Raw genomic sequence first — 19,109 nt, forward strand, 5'->3', positions numbered from 1 at the left:
TGTTATTTACATACTAATCTTTTTTTTTAAATAAGTACATTTGTGCCATTTCATTAAATACAGCAATTTGCTCTGATATATATACGTATATATATTTTGAATATATACTGCCCTGATCAGGGCAAATTGCCATGTTTAAAGTTTAAAAGGAGCTAGGCAACTATTTTCTAGTATTCGTTTTAAGTTCAGTGGAGGGGGTTGTGTGTCTGTTTGTGTGTTACATGAATGAGAAGTGGGTTACTCTAATTAACCAACCCTCTCACTTGATCAGCCAGCCATGCCAGAAACTGGACCCCAGCAATGACAAAGGGTCCATTTTACACAGTTTTGAAATATTAGAAAGCATTTCAGGTCGGAGAAGCTGTTTGGTGTATTACGACTGATTGTTCTCTCAACAGTTTGGCCAAGTTACAAAAGCACACACGCACTTCTGACTAGTAAATGAACTCAAAGACAGTTATCTCAAAGTGAGCATGTGATTTAAGCAGGAATTCTTTATAGACACGCACAGACAGTCATGCTTATGATAAAAATTATTTCACAAAAATGTAATTATGAATCGTATATAAATATAAATATATATAAATTTTTTAAATTAACGTTTCAAACCCATTCTTAAATCAGGTCAGAAGATATTGAATAGTTTTCTTCGCTAAGAGTATGATGAAGAAGATAAAGGCCCCATAAAGCGACTGAATGACAGAATGCAATTATTTTGCAGAATAACAGAACAAAAAACTAACTTTATTTTACTATATAATCTCCTGCTACACTAATGGCTGTATCCCAGCGTTTTACCAGTGTTTGGATAACATCAAGGTAGACCGTTTTCTCAGTACACCATAGCCATGATCTGTAGGACTGTAGGTGGATGTGGCGATAACGCCCAGCCGAGCTCTTGTAATGTGCAGGTGGTATTTGTGAACGTTTGTGTGTACAGTTCCCATAGACAGACGCAAGTTGATTTGCAAGGATCAGGCATTTCACTCGCTGACTGTTCGCAGAAACGACTAATGTGAGCTCCGAGCCGGGATTGTTATCCTAAGGCATATGACCTTCTTTTAAATGTTTGCACCATTCAAATGTGTCTCATCACTGTACTGTGCTTGAAGTCTTCTGTAAATATCAGTCGCTTCATTCATTACGTGAACGGCTATCAATGTTTACATGAATTAACTTCCACTTTCACTAGTATGTTATACAACATTAAATATATTTAATCCTTAAGACAACTGACTACTTCCATACGTACACTGCTTTTTAAACATATTTTCTTTCCCCCAGTGGAACCAATGACTCATTTGTGTAGAATTTTTGGCATAGTTAATTGCTTGAAGTAATGTCAGGTCCATTATTCAGTGCATCATTAAACCAGTGGGAGTATGGCTTGGATAATGGGCCTCTTTCATTAGGAAAAGCTAAAAAAACCTGCACAAAAGCTGCGTTACGTTTGCGTGTCCCTGATTTGATTAGTGGTAAATGGGCCATGGGTTTTGACGAGGCCAAAGGTTCACTTCCACAACAGTGCAGCACTTTCACATGGTCTCTAAGCAACACAATACACCACGTCATACTAATTTGGTGTGAGCTGGTTATTTTACTGAATTGTCCTGTACAGTAATTACACGTTTAAACTCGAGGATGTGCCAAAGGTGTGTCCTACAGCTGGGATACATTTGATGGGAATTCAGATTTTTTAATGAATAAGCTGACTACTGGAGGAAATTATATTCATCAACATTTCTAAGGTTATATAATAAATCTACGGTCTGGTGCAAAAATGATGCTAGCATGGTGATGGGGAAAATAACTACACGAACGTGTCAGATATAGGGAATGACTGAATGACTTTTGAATTCGTTTCTTTATTAGTCAACAATTTAATTTATATATTAGATCTAGATCATTATTTACTCTTTCTAGTATGGACTCAAAGCTAAGGATAGAGTCCAAACTATTAAACTTAAACACTCACCCTATTACTGTTTAGCACTTAATGAACACTTGCACATCAATGATACCCACCTGCTTCTCAGCACGATGCTGTCCTCTAGTTACAGTATTTGTTCATGCTTGATATGATGCCCCGTGAGGCCCTTGCAGTATATAATTAAGCTGTGTGTAATGGACTGACAAGCTGCTTTAAATTTAGCAAGGTTTCAGTAACACAGGTACCAATCCTTAGGGGTTCAAATGAGCTGCATTTGATAAGTGTATAAGAAACAACACATCATTCAAGCCATTGAGATAAACGGATTACTCTGTGCCATAATATCCTGTTGATTCCACTATCCACTGTTCATTAGGTTAAGTATAACCTCTTATCTTCCTTTCAAAACCTTGTCATTCCATAGAGCATTGTATGTGAAGAAGGTTTATAACCCTAATAAGCTGACATCTGATTAGTATATTTTCCATTTAGGTCACTGAGGCCAGACACTTAAAGGCATTCTTAATTTTCTGTAATGGTTCACTTATTACAGAGCAACCGCATTAAGCTCTTGTGGTCTTTTGAGAAAGGAACGGGGTTTTGTTTCAGGGTGCTCTGCTCTGCGGAATAATAGATTAATTCATAATGATGCTCCTGCAGAAGGTGCACCAAACAATTTAACTTTACTGCCTTGATACTGCAGGATGTGTACACATTTAAGAACCTTAAGTACTGTTTAAACAATAAAAATAACATTTACAAGGGGATTTTAATATTTCATTGTTAACTGCAACAACAATAACAATTTAACACATAACAGTCTACGGTGTATTTTTCTATGGAATATTAGAATCATTTTATTAATAAATAGGCTTTCGAGAAACAATAATTTTATTTAAAATCAAATTGATTACAAAGTTTGTTTGTTTTTTGAAAATAGTTTAGTCTTGAGGTCATGTAATAAATCATAAACTATAATTTCTTATGCAAATTTTAAAAGATCTGTATTCTTATTCTAAATCATTAGTTTTAACACATTTACTGAAAATGTTATCTCTTAAAATAAAATAAAAAATTGTAATGCTCCTTGACTATTATTTTTCAATTAGATAAAGGATGCAACGTACCTCTTTGTTTACTGGGTTATTGTCCACGTGACGCAATTTGCTCTTCACCTTCAGAAATTCAGCAGACTCCTCCTCGGGAAGATTTGGTGCAGGGTAAGTAGGCGGAGGTGGCGGTCGAGAAGGGGAGTTATTCGGAACGCTAAGTGGAGGCGGTGGAGGAGGTGGAGGAAAAGTTGGAGGAGGAGGAGGCGGAGGAGGCGGTGGAGGAGGGGGAGCAGGTTGCGATGGCCCCCTCTTGTTCTGGTCCCCAACACTGAGGTCAGGGTTCAGCATGTCCATATAGGTCTGCATGTCAGTGATGGCTGATTCAGGGCCCCCTTTGACAAAACAAACATTTAGCATTCATTCGATGTAGGAAAGTTGACCTTTAAACTGTTTATTCACTGTCCATTTATGCAAAATATCTAAGCAGGTTCAAATTCAGTTACAAGTGAAAGTACAATCTGATCTGAAATTACTGAAAAGTAAAACTGGTCATGTATTTACTTCCATCCTTGTGCACTGAAACTGAAGCCGGAAAACAAAAAAAAGGACACGGCTCCGCATGTGGCTGTGTAGGTGTATACAGAACATTGAATGCCTTGTCTTACGCAGCAAAAAAAAAAAAAACATCAAAGAAAAAGATGCAAATCTCTGTCTTTCCACTTGAGGGCACCACTGGTTTGCCTCTAAACACGTGGCCGGCCTCAAAGAACCATGGGAACATTTGTATCCACTGTCTTTAAGCTCAGTGAGCATTTCTGTACCCAGCTTTGTTAAGAAAACTGCACACACACATACACATACATATTTGTATGTGTGTGTGTGTAAGCAACCATGGATGTGTGAGGCCTGTAGTTGATGGGTTACTGGGAAGAATATGGTTTTGTTAAAAAAACAAAAAGAAGGGGGGAATGCAGCAACCCTGGGCTTATTAAAGTCTTTGGAAGATTAGAAAACTCATAATTGTTCATCATTATACAATTTATTAAGCCGTACAAGGCAAAAGAGCTTTGTGTGTACTAAATGTCTCATTTGGACTTAATCCTTGTGATTATACAAGATGTTTTAAACTCGTATGAACATTGCATAATAATTTTTATTGAACAATCATCAAAAATCTGAGAATTCCTATAAACAGCTTCACCATTTTATCGCTTGCAAAGGTAACCTTACATGTTTGCATTTTTGACACCTGAGATGTGAGTGTGCAGAAGTGAAACAGAGAGAAAGAAAAAGCGAGAAACAGTATGACAGAATGGATAAGAGGTCACACAGCATGTGTGTACGTGTATAATAGAGTGTGTAAGAGATCTGGTAGTGGGGATGACAGAGTTTAATACTATAAGTACGATAGAGTGCCCTCAAGCTTTCCTTGTGTGTATGGCAGTAAGTGAGAGTATGTGAGGTCAGGGAGTGTACGAGAGTGAGTCAAAAATAATCCGCACTCCGGCTGTAGAATTGATCTGAATTAACGTTTAGAAAAGACATATACATATCCGTTTGTCCATCTCTCAACAAACTTTTTTTAATACATTTACATTTAGGCAGACGCTCTTATCCAGAGCGACTTACATTTTTATCTCATTATACATTTGAGCAGTTGAGGGTTAAGGGCCTTGCTCAAGGGCCCAACAGTGGTAACTTGGTGGTTGTGGGGTTTGAACCTGGGATCTTCCGAACCATAGTCCAATGCCTTAACCACTGAGCTACCCCTGGCCCTTTATTCCCTCCTTATGGCTGCCAGCCACAAACACGCCGCTGTCCTCACTTCTTCATCAGTGGTGATTCGTGAAAAGTAAGGCTTCAGGCCTAACTAAACCTTTGTCTTGAAAATGTTCCAACATTGACCCTTGAGAATCCCTGAAAACTGTAAGCATAAATTTTTCAGCTAATGATTGACTTTTTAACCTCTTGTCCCTCACCAGTAAGTTCTCTTTAAGAAACTTTTCCCTTCCATCTAAACGCTCCTGTTTATGCTCTTCTGTTAGTACTTTCTGCACCAGGTGTACCACAAAAAAACTAAACACTGTATGCTGCACTTCTTTCGTGCAAATCACAAGTAAGGCATCCATGTAACTGCTTGCACCGCAGTTTCAAAAGAATTGATGTTCACAGCAGCGACTGAGGAGAGAATATAACCAGAGTGCAGATCATTTTCGACTTACTATCGTATAAGAAAAGATGAAATTCTGTGTATGGAGTTTGTTATTATGTATGCTAGAGTATTCCAGTGAAGTGATGTGTGGGTGAGAGAGCATGATGGAGCATGTAGGAGGTTTAGTACTGTACTGTGTACGTGACAGAATATGCAAAGTTGAGTGAGAAAGTATGATGAAGTGTGTCATAATTTGTGTACTATGTATAAGAGCGCATGACAGTGTGCGTGAGAGCGTATGATCCAGTTTGATGTGTAAATGAAAAAAGAATTTCGTTCCCCTTACCTGCTACTCGTAATGGTGCAGAGCCGCTCTTTTTCTCCCCAGTGTTGGACTGACTGGACGAGTTGGACGAGTCGTAGTTGGACAGTGAGCTGGAAGGAGAGCCCATGTCGAAACGGGCCGCCGTGTTTAAAGTGGCATTTGGAGATGAGTGGCCTGAGTCAGGTTGCTTATACTCCAGATCTGCTGAAGGATCCCGAGACAAGACACGGTGCTCCACACTCTGGAAGAGAGTCAAAATTAAATAAATGCTAAATTATAGCTGTATATATTTTTCATGATGAACCATTTGCTTTATTTATACTAAAGCTTATCCCCAAATCGCTCCTTTAAAATCCGCCATCTGCTGATTTAGTGCTGTTAGGAAATCTGATATTAAAGAATGATTGGATGTTACCTATGTTAAAATCAATATGATCATTTGTAATGGTTATCATAAAAGTTTCTCACCATGTTTTCGACTGTACGGAGATACTTGGCACACTGCTCATGTCCGTTATAATCAGCCAGGTCTGCTGCGGTAAAGCCGTCCTGGTCCCGGATTCCAAGATCCACTCCATTTACTACCAGAATCTGACAGCACTGTAGGGACAGAAAAGAAAAAAACAGTAAAGCAATCATCTCCAAAATAATTAGCAACCTTTAACAAACTCTAAATTTCCTCTCTTTTAGGATGCCACCTTACCCACCCATGCCCAGTGGCTCAGGAGTACAGTATTGTGTTCTGTTTGTTCCCTGAAAAGATTCATTACTCAGTCTGTAATTCAGGCTTGAAATTTCACCAGGTGTGGGGGTGCTTCCTTTTTCAAAGTCTCAAGCTAAATTTATAGTTTACTTTTCCCTTTAATGGGATTGGCTTGTTTACATCTATTTATAGAATTAATTTTTTCTTTAAAAAAAACCAACTCTTTATTTTCTTTAAATATGCCTGGTGTATAGGCAGGCTTGGAGTTGGAGTTGTGCCTTAGCTTCATGATACGTCCTGTGAATCCGATATACCTGAAATGCACACTACTTTATCATTTTTCTATGTTATATTTCTGCTTACAAATCAATAAAAATATTGTTGAAAGTCAAAATATCCTCTGTTAGTTAGTGGTTATCACTGTCACCTTGTGGGTTGGTGGGTTTCCTCTGGGCACTCCTCTGGGTTTCCTCCCACAGTACAAAGACATGCAGATTAGGCTAATTGGCATTTCCAAATTGCTCGTAGTGTGTGAATGAGTGTGAGTGTGTGTATGTGTGCCCTACAATGGATTGCCACCTTGTTCAGGGTGTACCCCGCCTCATGCCCTAAGTTCCCTGAGATACTGAGATATCCTGTATAGATGATGAGTGAGTGGTTATCACCTTACAAAAAGTTATTAAACATTTAAAAGTACAGTACCGAAAACATTCAGAACATTTGTACTACTGTTCCAATTTGTGACTATTATTACCGTGAGGAACCAATGAGTCAACTAGTGTCATAAAATTCTCACAATAATGATATCTCAAAAGTGTATTGTGACATAATTTTCATTTGTCATTGTGAATATATAATCATACAGCTCACTCTGGGTAAAAAACTGAATTGATTAATTTTTTATTATATTATATTTCGTATATGCCAATCAGATACATGCAATAAGACCCCTGGCAGGTGAAGTGCAGTAACATCATCTCGTTGCAATGGCACCCGGAAGTGGGTAAGATATATTAGGTAGCAAGCGAACATTTTGTCCCTAAAAATGATGTGTTGGATTTGAGTGATTTTGACAAGGGCCAGATTCTCATCACTTGGTTAAAGCAACCCCAAAACTGCAGCACTTGTGGAATGTTTCTGGTCTGTAGTGGTCAGGTCTAGTGGAGTCCGTGCCTCGACAGATCAGGACTGTTTTGACAGATTTACTCAATGTCCATTAGCAGTGTGGTCATAATGTTATGGCTGATTAGTGTTTTATTTATCTAAAACAATATTATCTTATTCACAATGGAACTTGTCTCCCTGCACCACTTATTCGTGTCCAGCCCCATCCCACCCCCTCTCCCTTCCTCTTTTTCTCAGACACACACACACACATTTTAACATGTCCAATAAATTATGAACAGTCAGTCACCGTTTCCTGCTGATGGCCTCGTTGCTAAAAACTATTTAACCATGGCACAACACACTTAACACAGCGATTTTACTAAACACATAATATCAACAGTAACAAGAGTGTTATTCCCTGCCATATGTTAGTCTATGAAAAAGAGCTGAGAGCTGTTAAACCAATGGCTGAGGTGAAATGCGCCTCACCGTGTTGAAAGAGCGCATTCATGACGACAGCTGTCCTGCGCTCAAACTCAGGGTGACAGAAAGAGTGCCAGTCTGTTCTAGACTCCTTTGTAGGGATAAAGTTACTAGTGTCCTGTCTTATTTAGTCTGTTTCACCTTCCACACAAGGGAACTTTGAGAATTACACTGTACAGTAGTAGTTTTAGAACTCAAATGACCCTTTGTACAGGTTGTGAAATTTTCTACATGGGCGGGAAAGCTACACACATTCCCTTTAATGGCAAATTCTGCTCTGTCAGATCGCTTACGCTTCAGTCTGCGAGTCATGCAAATACTGTGTTTCCACTTTGCATTTGGATTAAGCAGCAGCTGTGTTCCCTTCTTCGTACCAAGCCCATATTCCATTTAATTAGCCACATGACTTCCGATGCATCTACAGCAATCATGATTAGTCATTAATCATATATTGACATTTTAAATCATTATAGGCATCTAGCCATAGGTTGCGTGTAATTTTGTGCACCACATTTTCATTTATGGCATTTGGTAGGCACCCTTATCTAGAATGACTTACATATATTTCTTTATACATTATAAGCATTTGAGGGTTGAGGGCCTTGCTCAAGGGCCCAAAGGTGGTAGCTTGGTCGTGATGGGGTTTAAAACCCAGCAGTAGATCAGTAGTCCAACATTTAGCTACCCCTGCCCCCTGCCCCCTGCATCACCCACCTCCAGCTCTCCATTCTCAGCTGCATCATGGAGTGGCGTCCCACCCCAGTTGTCTGTCATGATTTCACCACCGTGAAGAAGAAGCCAGCTGAGAACCTTGGCATGGCCTCGGCTGGCGGAAAAGTGCATGGCAGTGGCACCGTTGTTGTCCCGGTCAGACAGGCTGATGTTAGTAAAGTCCATCTGCAGAGACCCGAAACACTGGCAGATAATCACAGTGGTTCCAAGAATGTTAAGTGAAGTGTATAAATTCAACTATGAGACAGTGAAGTTCCCTTTTGCCAAAAGAATAATTACAGACTACTACAGATACTTCCATTAGTAAGTGTAGAATTACTTTGTCATCTGCAGGACATTATATATATATATATATATATATATATATATATATATATAAAACTATCTCACAAAGGTGTAAAGAACCTTAAAATGACTGGCAATTTTTCACCTCCTTGGTCAAACGTGACACTGAATGGTGAAAGGAAGTACATTGTACTTATGCAAATGTTTCATATACGTATATGTAAATGCAAATTCATACATCACCACTCACCAGCCAAACAATGACAGTGTTATGTCCCATCTGGGCAGCAGCATGGAGAGGCGTCATTCCATCATTGGCTCTAATGGTTGGCTCTGCTCCACACTCTTTCACCAGGTACTGGACAGCCTCTAGATGGCCTTCCTGACATGCAAGATACAGAGGTGTGGCACCATTCTTGGTTTGGACGTTGACAACGCTGTAACAAAAAATGTATTCGGAAAACAGAAATTGCTTTTTGGCTCATAAAATGAATAACCTGAATTACACATGGGCAACTGGATGAATAAAAAGATGAAGGATTGCATGATTTCTTTCAGAAACAGGAATAAACTTGATTGCTAAATATTGAAACTGAAATCTAAAAAAGGTTTTATTTTATTTTATTTTTATCTTAATTCCTGGAACTATGCTGCTTAAAAACACTTTGTCCTGGTTTCACTTGAAGCATACATACTCATATGATTTGTGTTAAAGTCAAACCCGAGTGTTTTTGAGCAGTATCTATCTGTCCACTGCAAAACATCATTGTGAAATACTAAGAAAAAAAGTATCAGGTTTCTGTCACATCACGAGTTTAAAATATGAGTGAGAGCCTTCTGTCTAAATCCCATAAGGAGGGTTTTATTTAAAGACCGTCTGACAAAGTTAGCAATGAGTTCCCTAAGAGGATTAGTGTTGCTCCATCGGTTTCGGCTTTATGCCGGGCTAAGTGATGGAAAGGGTCAAGGAGGGAGGAGGAGGAGAAGTGCAGCAGAACTGTAAACCCTTTGAGACCAGAGTCCCTTTTCACATCAGAAAAGCCTCACTTTTTCTTTCATACTCTCTCTTTTCCACACACACTTAAGGATATAATTACATCCTGTAATTAAAGATGAAAGGTTAATTATTGGCCATCAAACTTGTTGACAAGATATTGCCGATCAATAAACAAGTAAAAAAAAAAGTTCCCATATATATCACACTGGATCTAAATGAAAACAAAGAGGCACTGAATATTTCAGACTAAAGGAAGAGGGCTTATTCAGGGGCTCTGTCATTAGGAAGTGGTCAGACGGGTGAAAGATTAATGAGTGTAACCTAGCAGGCTCAGTCACCTGTGTACTGGGTGAGGAGAGAAAGCAGAATAAGCTCAGAATCACTCTGCCACACCACACACACACACACACACACAGGAACAATGCAGACACAATATAATAATTTAATAATTTAACTATTTCTGCATTTCCTGATGTTACCAAGTCTAAAAAAATTTTTATAACATAAGAACATACAAAAACATAAAAAAAACTAAACCTCACTTGACCTTTTGTTCTAAGAACAAACACCCTCGCCTAAGAAAAGTGTCACACTCATGTTCATTGCACGGACATATTAGATATCAGTGGAGAGGCACTGATGGATTTTCTCGCTGATGCGACCTGAGGTTCAACATGCTAACGTTGATACAAACGAAACTGACCTACAAGCTTGAAATTCATTGTTTGTCTATTGTAGCCTACACCATGTTCACAAACATGCTAAGCTGTTTTAACAACTAAGATAACATTTAATCTTAGCCTAAACCTTTTTTTATTCATAAGATGTTGACCTAAAAAAAATCTGGCAAAAGACAATCATTTCACACACGTTTACAATGGACAGAATTGCTATCAAGGTTAGCAATAAACAAACTTAGCAGTAGAAAGTATTAGCTTGCTTTTGTTCATTGTTAGACATAAATGACAAGGTTAGTCCTCATTTTGAAATGTTTAAACACAAATATACAAATAAGAAAGGAAAAAAACAAACCAAACAACTTAACAGAACTATCCAATTATCTTTCTTTAAGCAAGGCCATTAAACATAACCCTGCTAGCTATAGACGAACTTAATTATAGGTTAAGAAAAAACTAAAATAAAAATATACAGAAACAGAAAATATTGATTATATTTTACTAATTTAATTTGTTAGTCTAATTTTTTTATGTGTTTCTTAAGCATGGCCTTCCTCTTTGAAAAAAAATAATACTTGCTAAGCCCAGCTAAAGCCTTTAATCTGCACTAACTGGTTGCATAACTACCCACTGCCATGTAGAGTGTTATGTCTCTGGCAAATTTTATGTCCATGTGTCTTGTGTTATGTAGATTCCATTAGCATTATCAGTAAACGGCCACAAAAGATTGTCCATAGCCTGTGACAACAAGATACAAGGGGACAACAGCCCAATCTGATGCGCTCTCATAAATCGCTGTCACGCTGTCCAAGTGCTTTATCTACATCTGTCTCCGAGCCCTTTATCTGTTTCACAAAAGGACACCGATATCCTACGAAGGACACATTCCACACCATTAAACAGCTGGCCTGAAAACCAGTTGATAACAGCCAGCATGTCTGCTGTTCAGAACAGATAGCGAGGAAATACGATGGGACAATTTAGACTTTCTGATAAATCACACATCAACAGTGCAATACTTTGCATTTGTAATTCGACCATTGTGACATTGAGCCATTTAGCCTTCTGTTTATCTGCTGTTCGCTAAACAAGTAAGAGAATGTCTCAGTTTTACATGGGGGACACATCTTTAAACTTTAAATATCATAAATGCCACCCCCGCACCCTCTGTAATTCAATATAAAATACAATATATACAATATTCTAAATTCACCCCACATAATGTGAAATATTTCTAACCTTTTTTTAGGTCTTAATTTTTATAACAGTTTACAGCACATGCAAAAGACTGTTGACTTAACATTTGTTCAGAAGACAGCCATCAACACCCTCTACAAGGAGGGTAAGACACAGAAAGTCATCATTAAGAAAAAGCTGGCTGTTTGCAGAGGACTGTATCAAAGCATATGCATGAAAAGTTGACTGGAAAGGAAAAGAGTGGAAAAAAAAGGTGCAAAAGCAACAGTGATGACGGATTGTCAAGAAGAAGGATTGAACTGGGCGTAATATTAGACAGTAACTTGTCTTTTGAAAATCATATTTTCAATATCACAAAAACAGCCTTTTTCCATCGTAGAAATATTGCCAAACTTAGGAGTATCCTATCCGTATCTGATGCAGAAAAGCTAGTTCATGCATTCATGACCTCCAGACTGGACTATTGTAATGCATTATTAGGTGGTTGTCCTGCATCCTCAATAAACAAGCTACAGTTAGTCCAAAATGCAGCCGCCAGGGTTCTCACTAGATCCAGAAAATATGATCATACAACACCTATATTATCATCTCTGCACTGGCTACCTGTTCAATTTAGAATTAATTACAAAATAGTACTACTTACATACAAGGCTTTAAATGGTTTAGCTCCCACATACCTAACCAGTCTTCTGATACGCTATAATCCACCACGCTCCTTAAGATCACAAAACTGCGAACTTCTGGTAATTCCCAGAATTTTAAAATCTACAAAAGGGGGCAGGGCACTTTCATATTTGGCTCCAAAATTTTGGAATAGCCTTCCAGACAGTGTTTGGGGAGCAGACACGGTTTCCCAATTCAAAAGTAGACTCAAGACGCATCTCTTTAATCTGGCATACGCGTAACTCATCCCATAACCTCATACTCCAGTACACCTATCCTGAATGGCAACTACGCCAATTCTCTCCATCTGTTCTGTATTTTTCTACCCATCCCGAGGCATCTGGAGATTGTGCCAGCTTTAGTAGACAAAGGCCAACCCTGCGAGGTTCCTGAAGCATCCAGAGAAGGACCAGCTCCAGCTGGATTCTGCTTTATGATGGTTGGAGCTACACATGCTGCTTCTGTGCTTCCAGTGACCCAGACCCCATCTGCCCTCTGCACCTACTGACTCCCTGTGCTGAACTGGACTTCATGTTAATCTACACAACTTCTGTTATATTGAACTTTCACCTGCACAACACACATGATGTTATTTCTATCTGTTATCACCCAGATGAGGATGGGTTCCCTGTTGAGTCTGGTTCCTCTCAGGGTTTCTTTCTATTGCCATCTCAGGGAGTTTTTCCTTGCCACTGTCGCCGTCACCCTTGGCTTGCTCATCAGAGACATTTCATTCATCATTCATTAATCTAATTATTATCTAGACACATTTTTCTCACACATACACACTTCCAAATATTTTCTTTTCTTTTCTAAAAAAATTAATAAATAAAAAATTCTTTAATTTTTTGTGAAGCTGCTTTGAGACAATGACCATTGTTAAAAGCGCTATAAAAATTGTGCTATTGAAATTGAAGGATTGTCAAGAAAAGCTGATTCAAGGACTTGGGTGAGCTTCATAAGTAGTAAAGTGAGGATGGAGGCAATGCATCAAAAGTCTTAATGCACAGAGGTCTTTAGGAAATGGGCTACAACTGTTGCATTCCTAGAGTCAAGCCACACTTGAACGAGAGCTATAGTCAGGAACGTCTTACCTGGGCTAAAGGGGAAAAAGAACTGCACAGACATATTGGATATTAGAGAAGAGATACTGATGGCTTTTCTCACTGAGGCGACCTGAGGTTTAACATGCCGTGTAGAGAGTTACTGCTAATGAACTGACTAACAAGCATGAAATTCATTGATTGTCTGCTGTAGCCTACATTTAATCTTAGCTTAAATCTTGTTCTATAAATAAGGTTCTGAACTAGAAAATCTGAGTCTGAAGAAAGTGTGGAATGGGACAGAATCTAATTAGCTTGACTTTGAGTGTAAAGTTTCTGCAGTTGCTGATAATTTGGGGTGCCATGTCTTCTGCTGGTGTTGGTTCCAGTTGTTAAACTGTGTTTTATCAAGTGCAACATATTTTGAATACAGTGATGGCCAAAAGTATTGAGACAGCAGGCCATGTATTATAGTTCTCCCTGTGCACAAAACAGTTGATGTCACTAATTAGTTCTAGCCTGAAGAATTGTGCTAATTAGAATCAGCTGATTTAGTCAATGGATGGATCTAATATGATGCAGGACTTTTACTTTCTGAAGAAGGAGTGTCCACCTCTCCACAAAATTGGCTAAAACTCTGAAATTCTCAAGTGAATCATGAACTTCTGTGGCAAATTTTTGTACATGATCTTCAGGAAGCACTCAAGCAGGCATGGATTGAGCGAGTGACCCCAGAGTACTGCAGACATCTTTTTGACTCTATGCCTAGCCGGATACAGCAGGTTTTAAAGAATCAGGGAATTCATGGTGACTATTGGTTGTTTGTCAATATTTAAAAAGAAATTGAGCATGTCAATAAAAAAATACATTTCACTTTTGTCTTAATAACTATTTTAGAAGTCCTGGGATGAGCTCAAGAAAGACTTCATGATTATAGCAGCAGTAGTAAGTCTAGTATCATTACCTATTTGATGTAGCTTGCTATTTTTTACAATTCTACAAAAAATTAATGATTCAACCAAATTTTACAAAAGACTCTCTGTGGTATCAACTCATCATAAAGGGGCCCAAGGCAGTTGTGTTGTATCTCTATGGTTATTCTATTAAGACCAAGCCAATATGAGCACTATAACGCTAATGAGGGTCATTCTTAGCATATGGCACTGATCCCAAAACTGCCATATTTCAACACGGGAACACATTCTGCCATGGGGGTGTTATCGCCTGTCTTCAAAAACAACCCTATCAACACAAGGCAGGTCCGGCAGAAAGCGGACCTCTATTCAACAGTATTTGTTTACTTCATTAGGCCAGGGGTCACCATGGTGATGGAAGCACACTGCTGAATTAGACTGCAAAACTGAGCACTAGCACAGCTTTCTTTCTTATTAAACTTTCATGAGCATTGCATCTGTCCACCTCAAGATGAAGAAAAGGAACCCCTAGACTGAATGCAACTTTAGTGCAGTCCAGACTAGGCCAAAAAGTTACCCATGTGCTGCATGCATATCCAACCTACATGTAAGCCTTTAATCAAACTCCTCTTGATTTTGGGTTTATTGTTCAGTTATTTATTTTAGAGTAAATTATTCAGGAATAATGATTGTTCGGCAACTACAGTAAAACTAAAACTGAAATATACATCCTTAAAAAATTGTGAAATGTCACTGGGTATAATAAAATTTTAATAATTAAAGATGAAAAGTGAAAACCTGAGAAATATATGGTGTTTCTCATATTATTAAAAAAAATCTAATTTTTGAATTAATCCAGTATTTTGTGGTTATTTTCTGTGCTGCTTAAATAAATGGACACTAGTCTGAACAATAATCAATAATCAGCCACAACACTAACAACACCACCAAGTGAACTAGATAACATCAATAATATACCAGTAATCCAGTACTGAGGTGACAGGATCATGGGCACCCAAGGCTGCGCTATGCCTGCAGGGACCAACGTCCAATCTCTGGCCATGGTAGAAAGGTGTTAGGACACCTTATGCATCATAGCCTGCAGTGTAAAAGGTTTAGGAGGCAAAGAAGCTTGTTGATTAAACTGAGCTTCCATGGACGTCCCGTCCCACAACTCACAGCACCCAAAGGATCTGCCACTAGCATTCCAGTTCATTCCTTGATGAGGACAGCATAAGATTACCTTTTAGCACTTAAATGTTATGGCTGATCGGTATATACTGTGCAAGAAGTCTTCAGTGTCCTGCCTAAAGTGTTTCAAGAGGCTTTACGTGAGGCATATCAAGACCCTGCTGCCCCCTGACCGGACCCCTGCAGTTCACATATCAACAGAACTTCACCACCACCTGCCCTCTGGCTCTCTCCCAACTGGACCTAAAAGATATGTACGTTCAAATACTGTTCATGAACATCATTTCACAACATTCAACGCAATCATTCTTCAGCACCTGGTTGGAAACCTGAGCTGCTGGACCTCAACTCTTCCCTCTCCAACTGGATAATAAACTTGGACAAAATTTTTCCTGCGCCATAAAATCTACCACTTTCCATGAACATACCATGGCTCCTCAGTTCCATGGTATTGAATTTCTGGAGAACCTCACCTGGTCCCTCATCACCAGCTCCATAACAAAAAAGCCCAGCAGCATCTTTAATTTCCATGAAGGCTAAGGCAGGATCTTATTCCACCTCCTATCCTCACCACATTCTACAGAGGGATTAACGAGAGCATCCTGAGGAGCTGTATTACTGCCTAGTTTGGAAATTGCAAGATCCTGCAGCAGATAGAGAGGACAGCTGAAAAGATAATTAGGGTCTCGCTTCCCTGCTTCATAGAAATTCACACCACAAGCTGCCCCCCGCAAAGCCATCTGTATTTTGGATGACCACACGCATGCCTCACACAAGCTCTTCATCTTGCTGCCATCTAAAGAAAGTGTATCCAAGCATTCGGACCCACACGGTCAGACTGTGTAACAGTTTCTTCCCCTTAGGCTCTTATAATCAGGAACTAAATAAATACCACCACCAACACAAACATACATATACATTAACAAAACGAAACACTATTCGAAAACTGAGCAGCATCCTGCATCACACTGTCCTTTGCTGTACCCATTGGTTTGTTTTGTACAAAGTATGTGTACCTGAAGTTGTGACTAAACTATACACTTGCAGGAAATTAGGAGCACCTGAGCATCTGTGCATTCATGCACTTTTACACTCAGCCAATCACACTGCACCAGCATAAAGTAGGCGCAGACTCACTGAAATGCCACAGCTGAAGACCGCCTGGTCTTGTTTTTTATCCCTTCTGGTGTTTTCAACTGTTGCATGCCAAGGCAACATTAAAAATGTCAGCAATCTGGAGAGCTTGAAATTTGTTTGATGGGTCACATAGAATATATATATATGATATATCTATATATGGACCAGGTTGGCACTTGAAGTGCAAATTAAACACGGCAAGGCATGGATGTTGTCGTTAAGCATGTATGCGCTCAATGGTGCATGCAGGATCTGAATCACAATAACAAGAAGTGTTAAGTGTTATCTCTGTGGGGCAGAGTTCCTCGGAGACAGAGCTGATTAGCAACAGTATATATGTATGTGTGTGTGTGTGTGTGTTACAGACAAGAGGGTAAAAGCTAAGCTTATTTTACACTGCAGTTTGAATGCATGTTCCAAAAGTTGAGTGAAAATATAATGCATTACAAACTGATAAGATGACCTATAAGACTTATAAAATGACCAACATGTCTTATGTGAAATACAGCATTTGTAAAATAAATGTAATTATGGGATTAGATTGGTGATTTACTACATTGGTTAGCCTTATTAACCTTTATTCTGATTTGTCACAAGGTTTTTTGTTTTTTTTTAGGAATTTGTGTGCTTTGGTTACCGGACCAGAATCCCCTGACCAATATAACATAAGGCTTGTGTTGTACAGTATTTATCTTTGAAGTACGTCAAAAGCTACTGATCCTGTGAAAAAGATACTAATACAGGCTGCATGTTCGGACTGAAACAACAGATATACAGTGGTGTGATTTTTTATTTTTTTTGCATACACACTTAAATGATTCAGATATTAAATATTAATAATAACTAAAGTTAATACAAATTGCAGTTTTTAAATAATGATTTCATATATTTAGCGAGAAAAGAGCTGTCCAAACCTGCCTCATACTATGTGAAAAAGTAATCGCTCCCCTTGATAAAACATTGATAAACTGTGATTAACAGTTGTGATTGAATTTAAAGTTAAATTTTACTTGCCACACCCAGGCCTTTACCAAACATACTCTCTACAAAGCATATTATGTTGTTAAATGAGTAACCTAAATATACAGTAGTTGAGCACCTACACTACCTAATACTAATGTTACAGTCACCGGATTTCTCCCCAGCCGTCCCAAATCTCCCAAATTTCTACCTGTAACTATTTATTCAGTATTGAAACTAATTCTATAGCCCCTTATAAAAAGAACATATTATGATTCAAAAGATTTCATATCTTTGTGACATTATAAGCTTTAGATGAACCACATCCTAAATGGATAATGTAATGCAGATTTTAGAAAATTAAGGCCTTATAAGACTTTTTTATGTGCTTTGTCAAAAATGAATCCATAACCAATAATCAAGTTCGATTCATATGTATTCTTTATCATATACAATACAAATCAATGGACCCTGATGACAGTAAGGCTCTCTAAGCTGTAGCATAGTCTAGCCTGGGTGTTAATCCACCCTTGTGTGCACCTAAATAGTCTTACTTTGCGCTGTGTCCCAACAGCAGACTGAGCATGGTCAAGTCGCCTTTAGCAGCAGCGTAGTGAACAGGAACAGCGCCTGTGTCCATGGCAACGCTGGGATCCCCTTCTCCACTCTTTAGTAACCAGTCTGTGACCTCATGATGGCCAAAGCGTGAAGCCAGGTGCAGGACGGTCGCTCCTGAATTGTCTGTATCCTGCAAAACACACAAGGAAAAAAAACAATAAAAATTCAAACCCTTGATATGATATGACCACATAATTAATTAATATGGAACTTATATAATTTAAATTTTAACAGTCATATCATCCTGGTAGGTCTTCATCCTATAGGTATTGCTCTGCTTGAACCCTAATTAATTCTTAGCTAAAGTTTTTAAGAAGTTGGAGAACAAAAAAAAAACCCAGAGAAACAGAAAACAGGTGATAAGAATACACACATTGAAAGTGACCATACATGATTGTTTTGTTATTTATGCTATATGTCAGGTAGCTTGAACAAGTTAGCCAGCAAGCTCTATTGTAGACAGATATACATCTATACAGCAGGAATTATATAAAGAAAAGTAGTAATAGCTTTTTTCTACCAAAGAGGGCAAAACTTCATAATACTATATCATGTAGCTTTGTCAAACAAATGTAAACGCTTTTAGCGATACCTTAGTGGCCACCTGATGTATCAACACACAGTGGTGTTGTTAATCCCATAAGGTTTATGTTACATTGAATGGATTAGAGCTTCCGACTTGCAGAAGAGATAACTGATGATAGTGAATGTGAGAAGGAGAAAGAACATGGAAATGAAAGACTGAGCTCTGGTTACATGTCCATTATGGTAGACACCACCCTAACCTTTTAAACACAAAGGTCACTGGATATAATTCCATTTCTACTTTTACATCATATGCTAGCCTTATTTTTATTCTGGACACTTTGTGTGTGTATAATTGCATATGTCTGCGTGTCTCTATGAACTGTGGTCAGAGCAACCCATATCCAGAACAGCAATT

The 19,109-nt window shown here is 38.5% G+C and overlaps 1 protein-coding gene across 2 annotated transcripts in view; it reads right to left on the reverse strand.

Moving 5' to 3' along the window:
- espn (espin) overlaps window positions 1–19,109 on the reverse strand; it is a 53,113-nt gene that overhangs the window by 27,672 nt on the left and 6,332 nt on the right. For both annotated transcript variants that reach the window (XM_053503277.1, XM_053503276.1), the window contains exons 2-7: window positions 18,103–18,296; window positions 9,020–9,206; window positions 8,467–8,649; window positions 5,928–6,059; window positions 5,481–5,700; window positions 3,058–3,374 (exon numbers count right to left, since the gene is read on the reverse strand). In XM_053503277.1, the coding sequence (XP_053359252.1) occupies window positions 3,058–3,374; window positions 5,481–5,700; window positions 5,928–6,059; window positions 8,467–8,649; window positions 9,020–9,206; window positions 18,103–18,296 (1,233 nt within the window). The remainder of the gene's footprint in view (window positions 1–3,057; window positions 3,375–5,480; window positions 5,701–5,927; window positions 6,060–8,466; window positions 8,650–9,019; window positions 9,207–18,102; window positions 18,297–19,109) is intronic.

The sequence above is a fragment of the Clarias gariepinus genome, chromosome 9, assembly GCF_024256425.1.
Source record: "Clarias gariepinus isolate MV-2021 ecotype Netherlands chromosome 9, CGAR_prim_01v2, whole genome shotgun sequence".
In the NCBI taxonomy this organism is placed as follows: Eukaryota; Metazoa; Chordata; class Actinopteri; order Siluriformes; family Clariidae; genus Clarias; species Clarias gariepinus.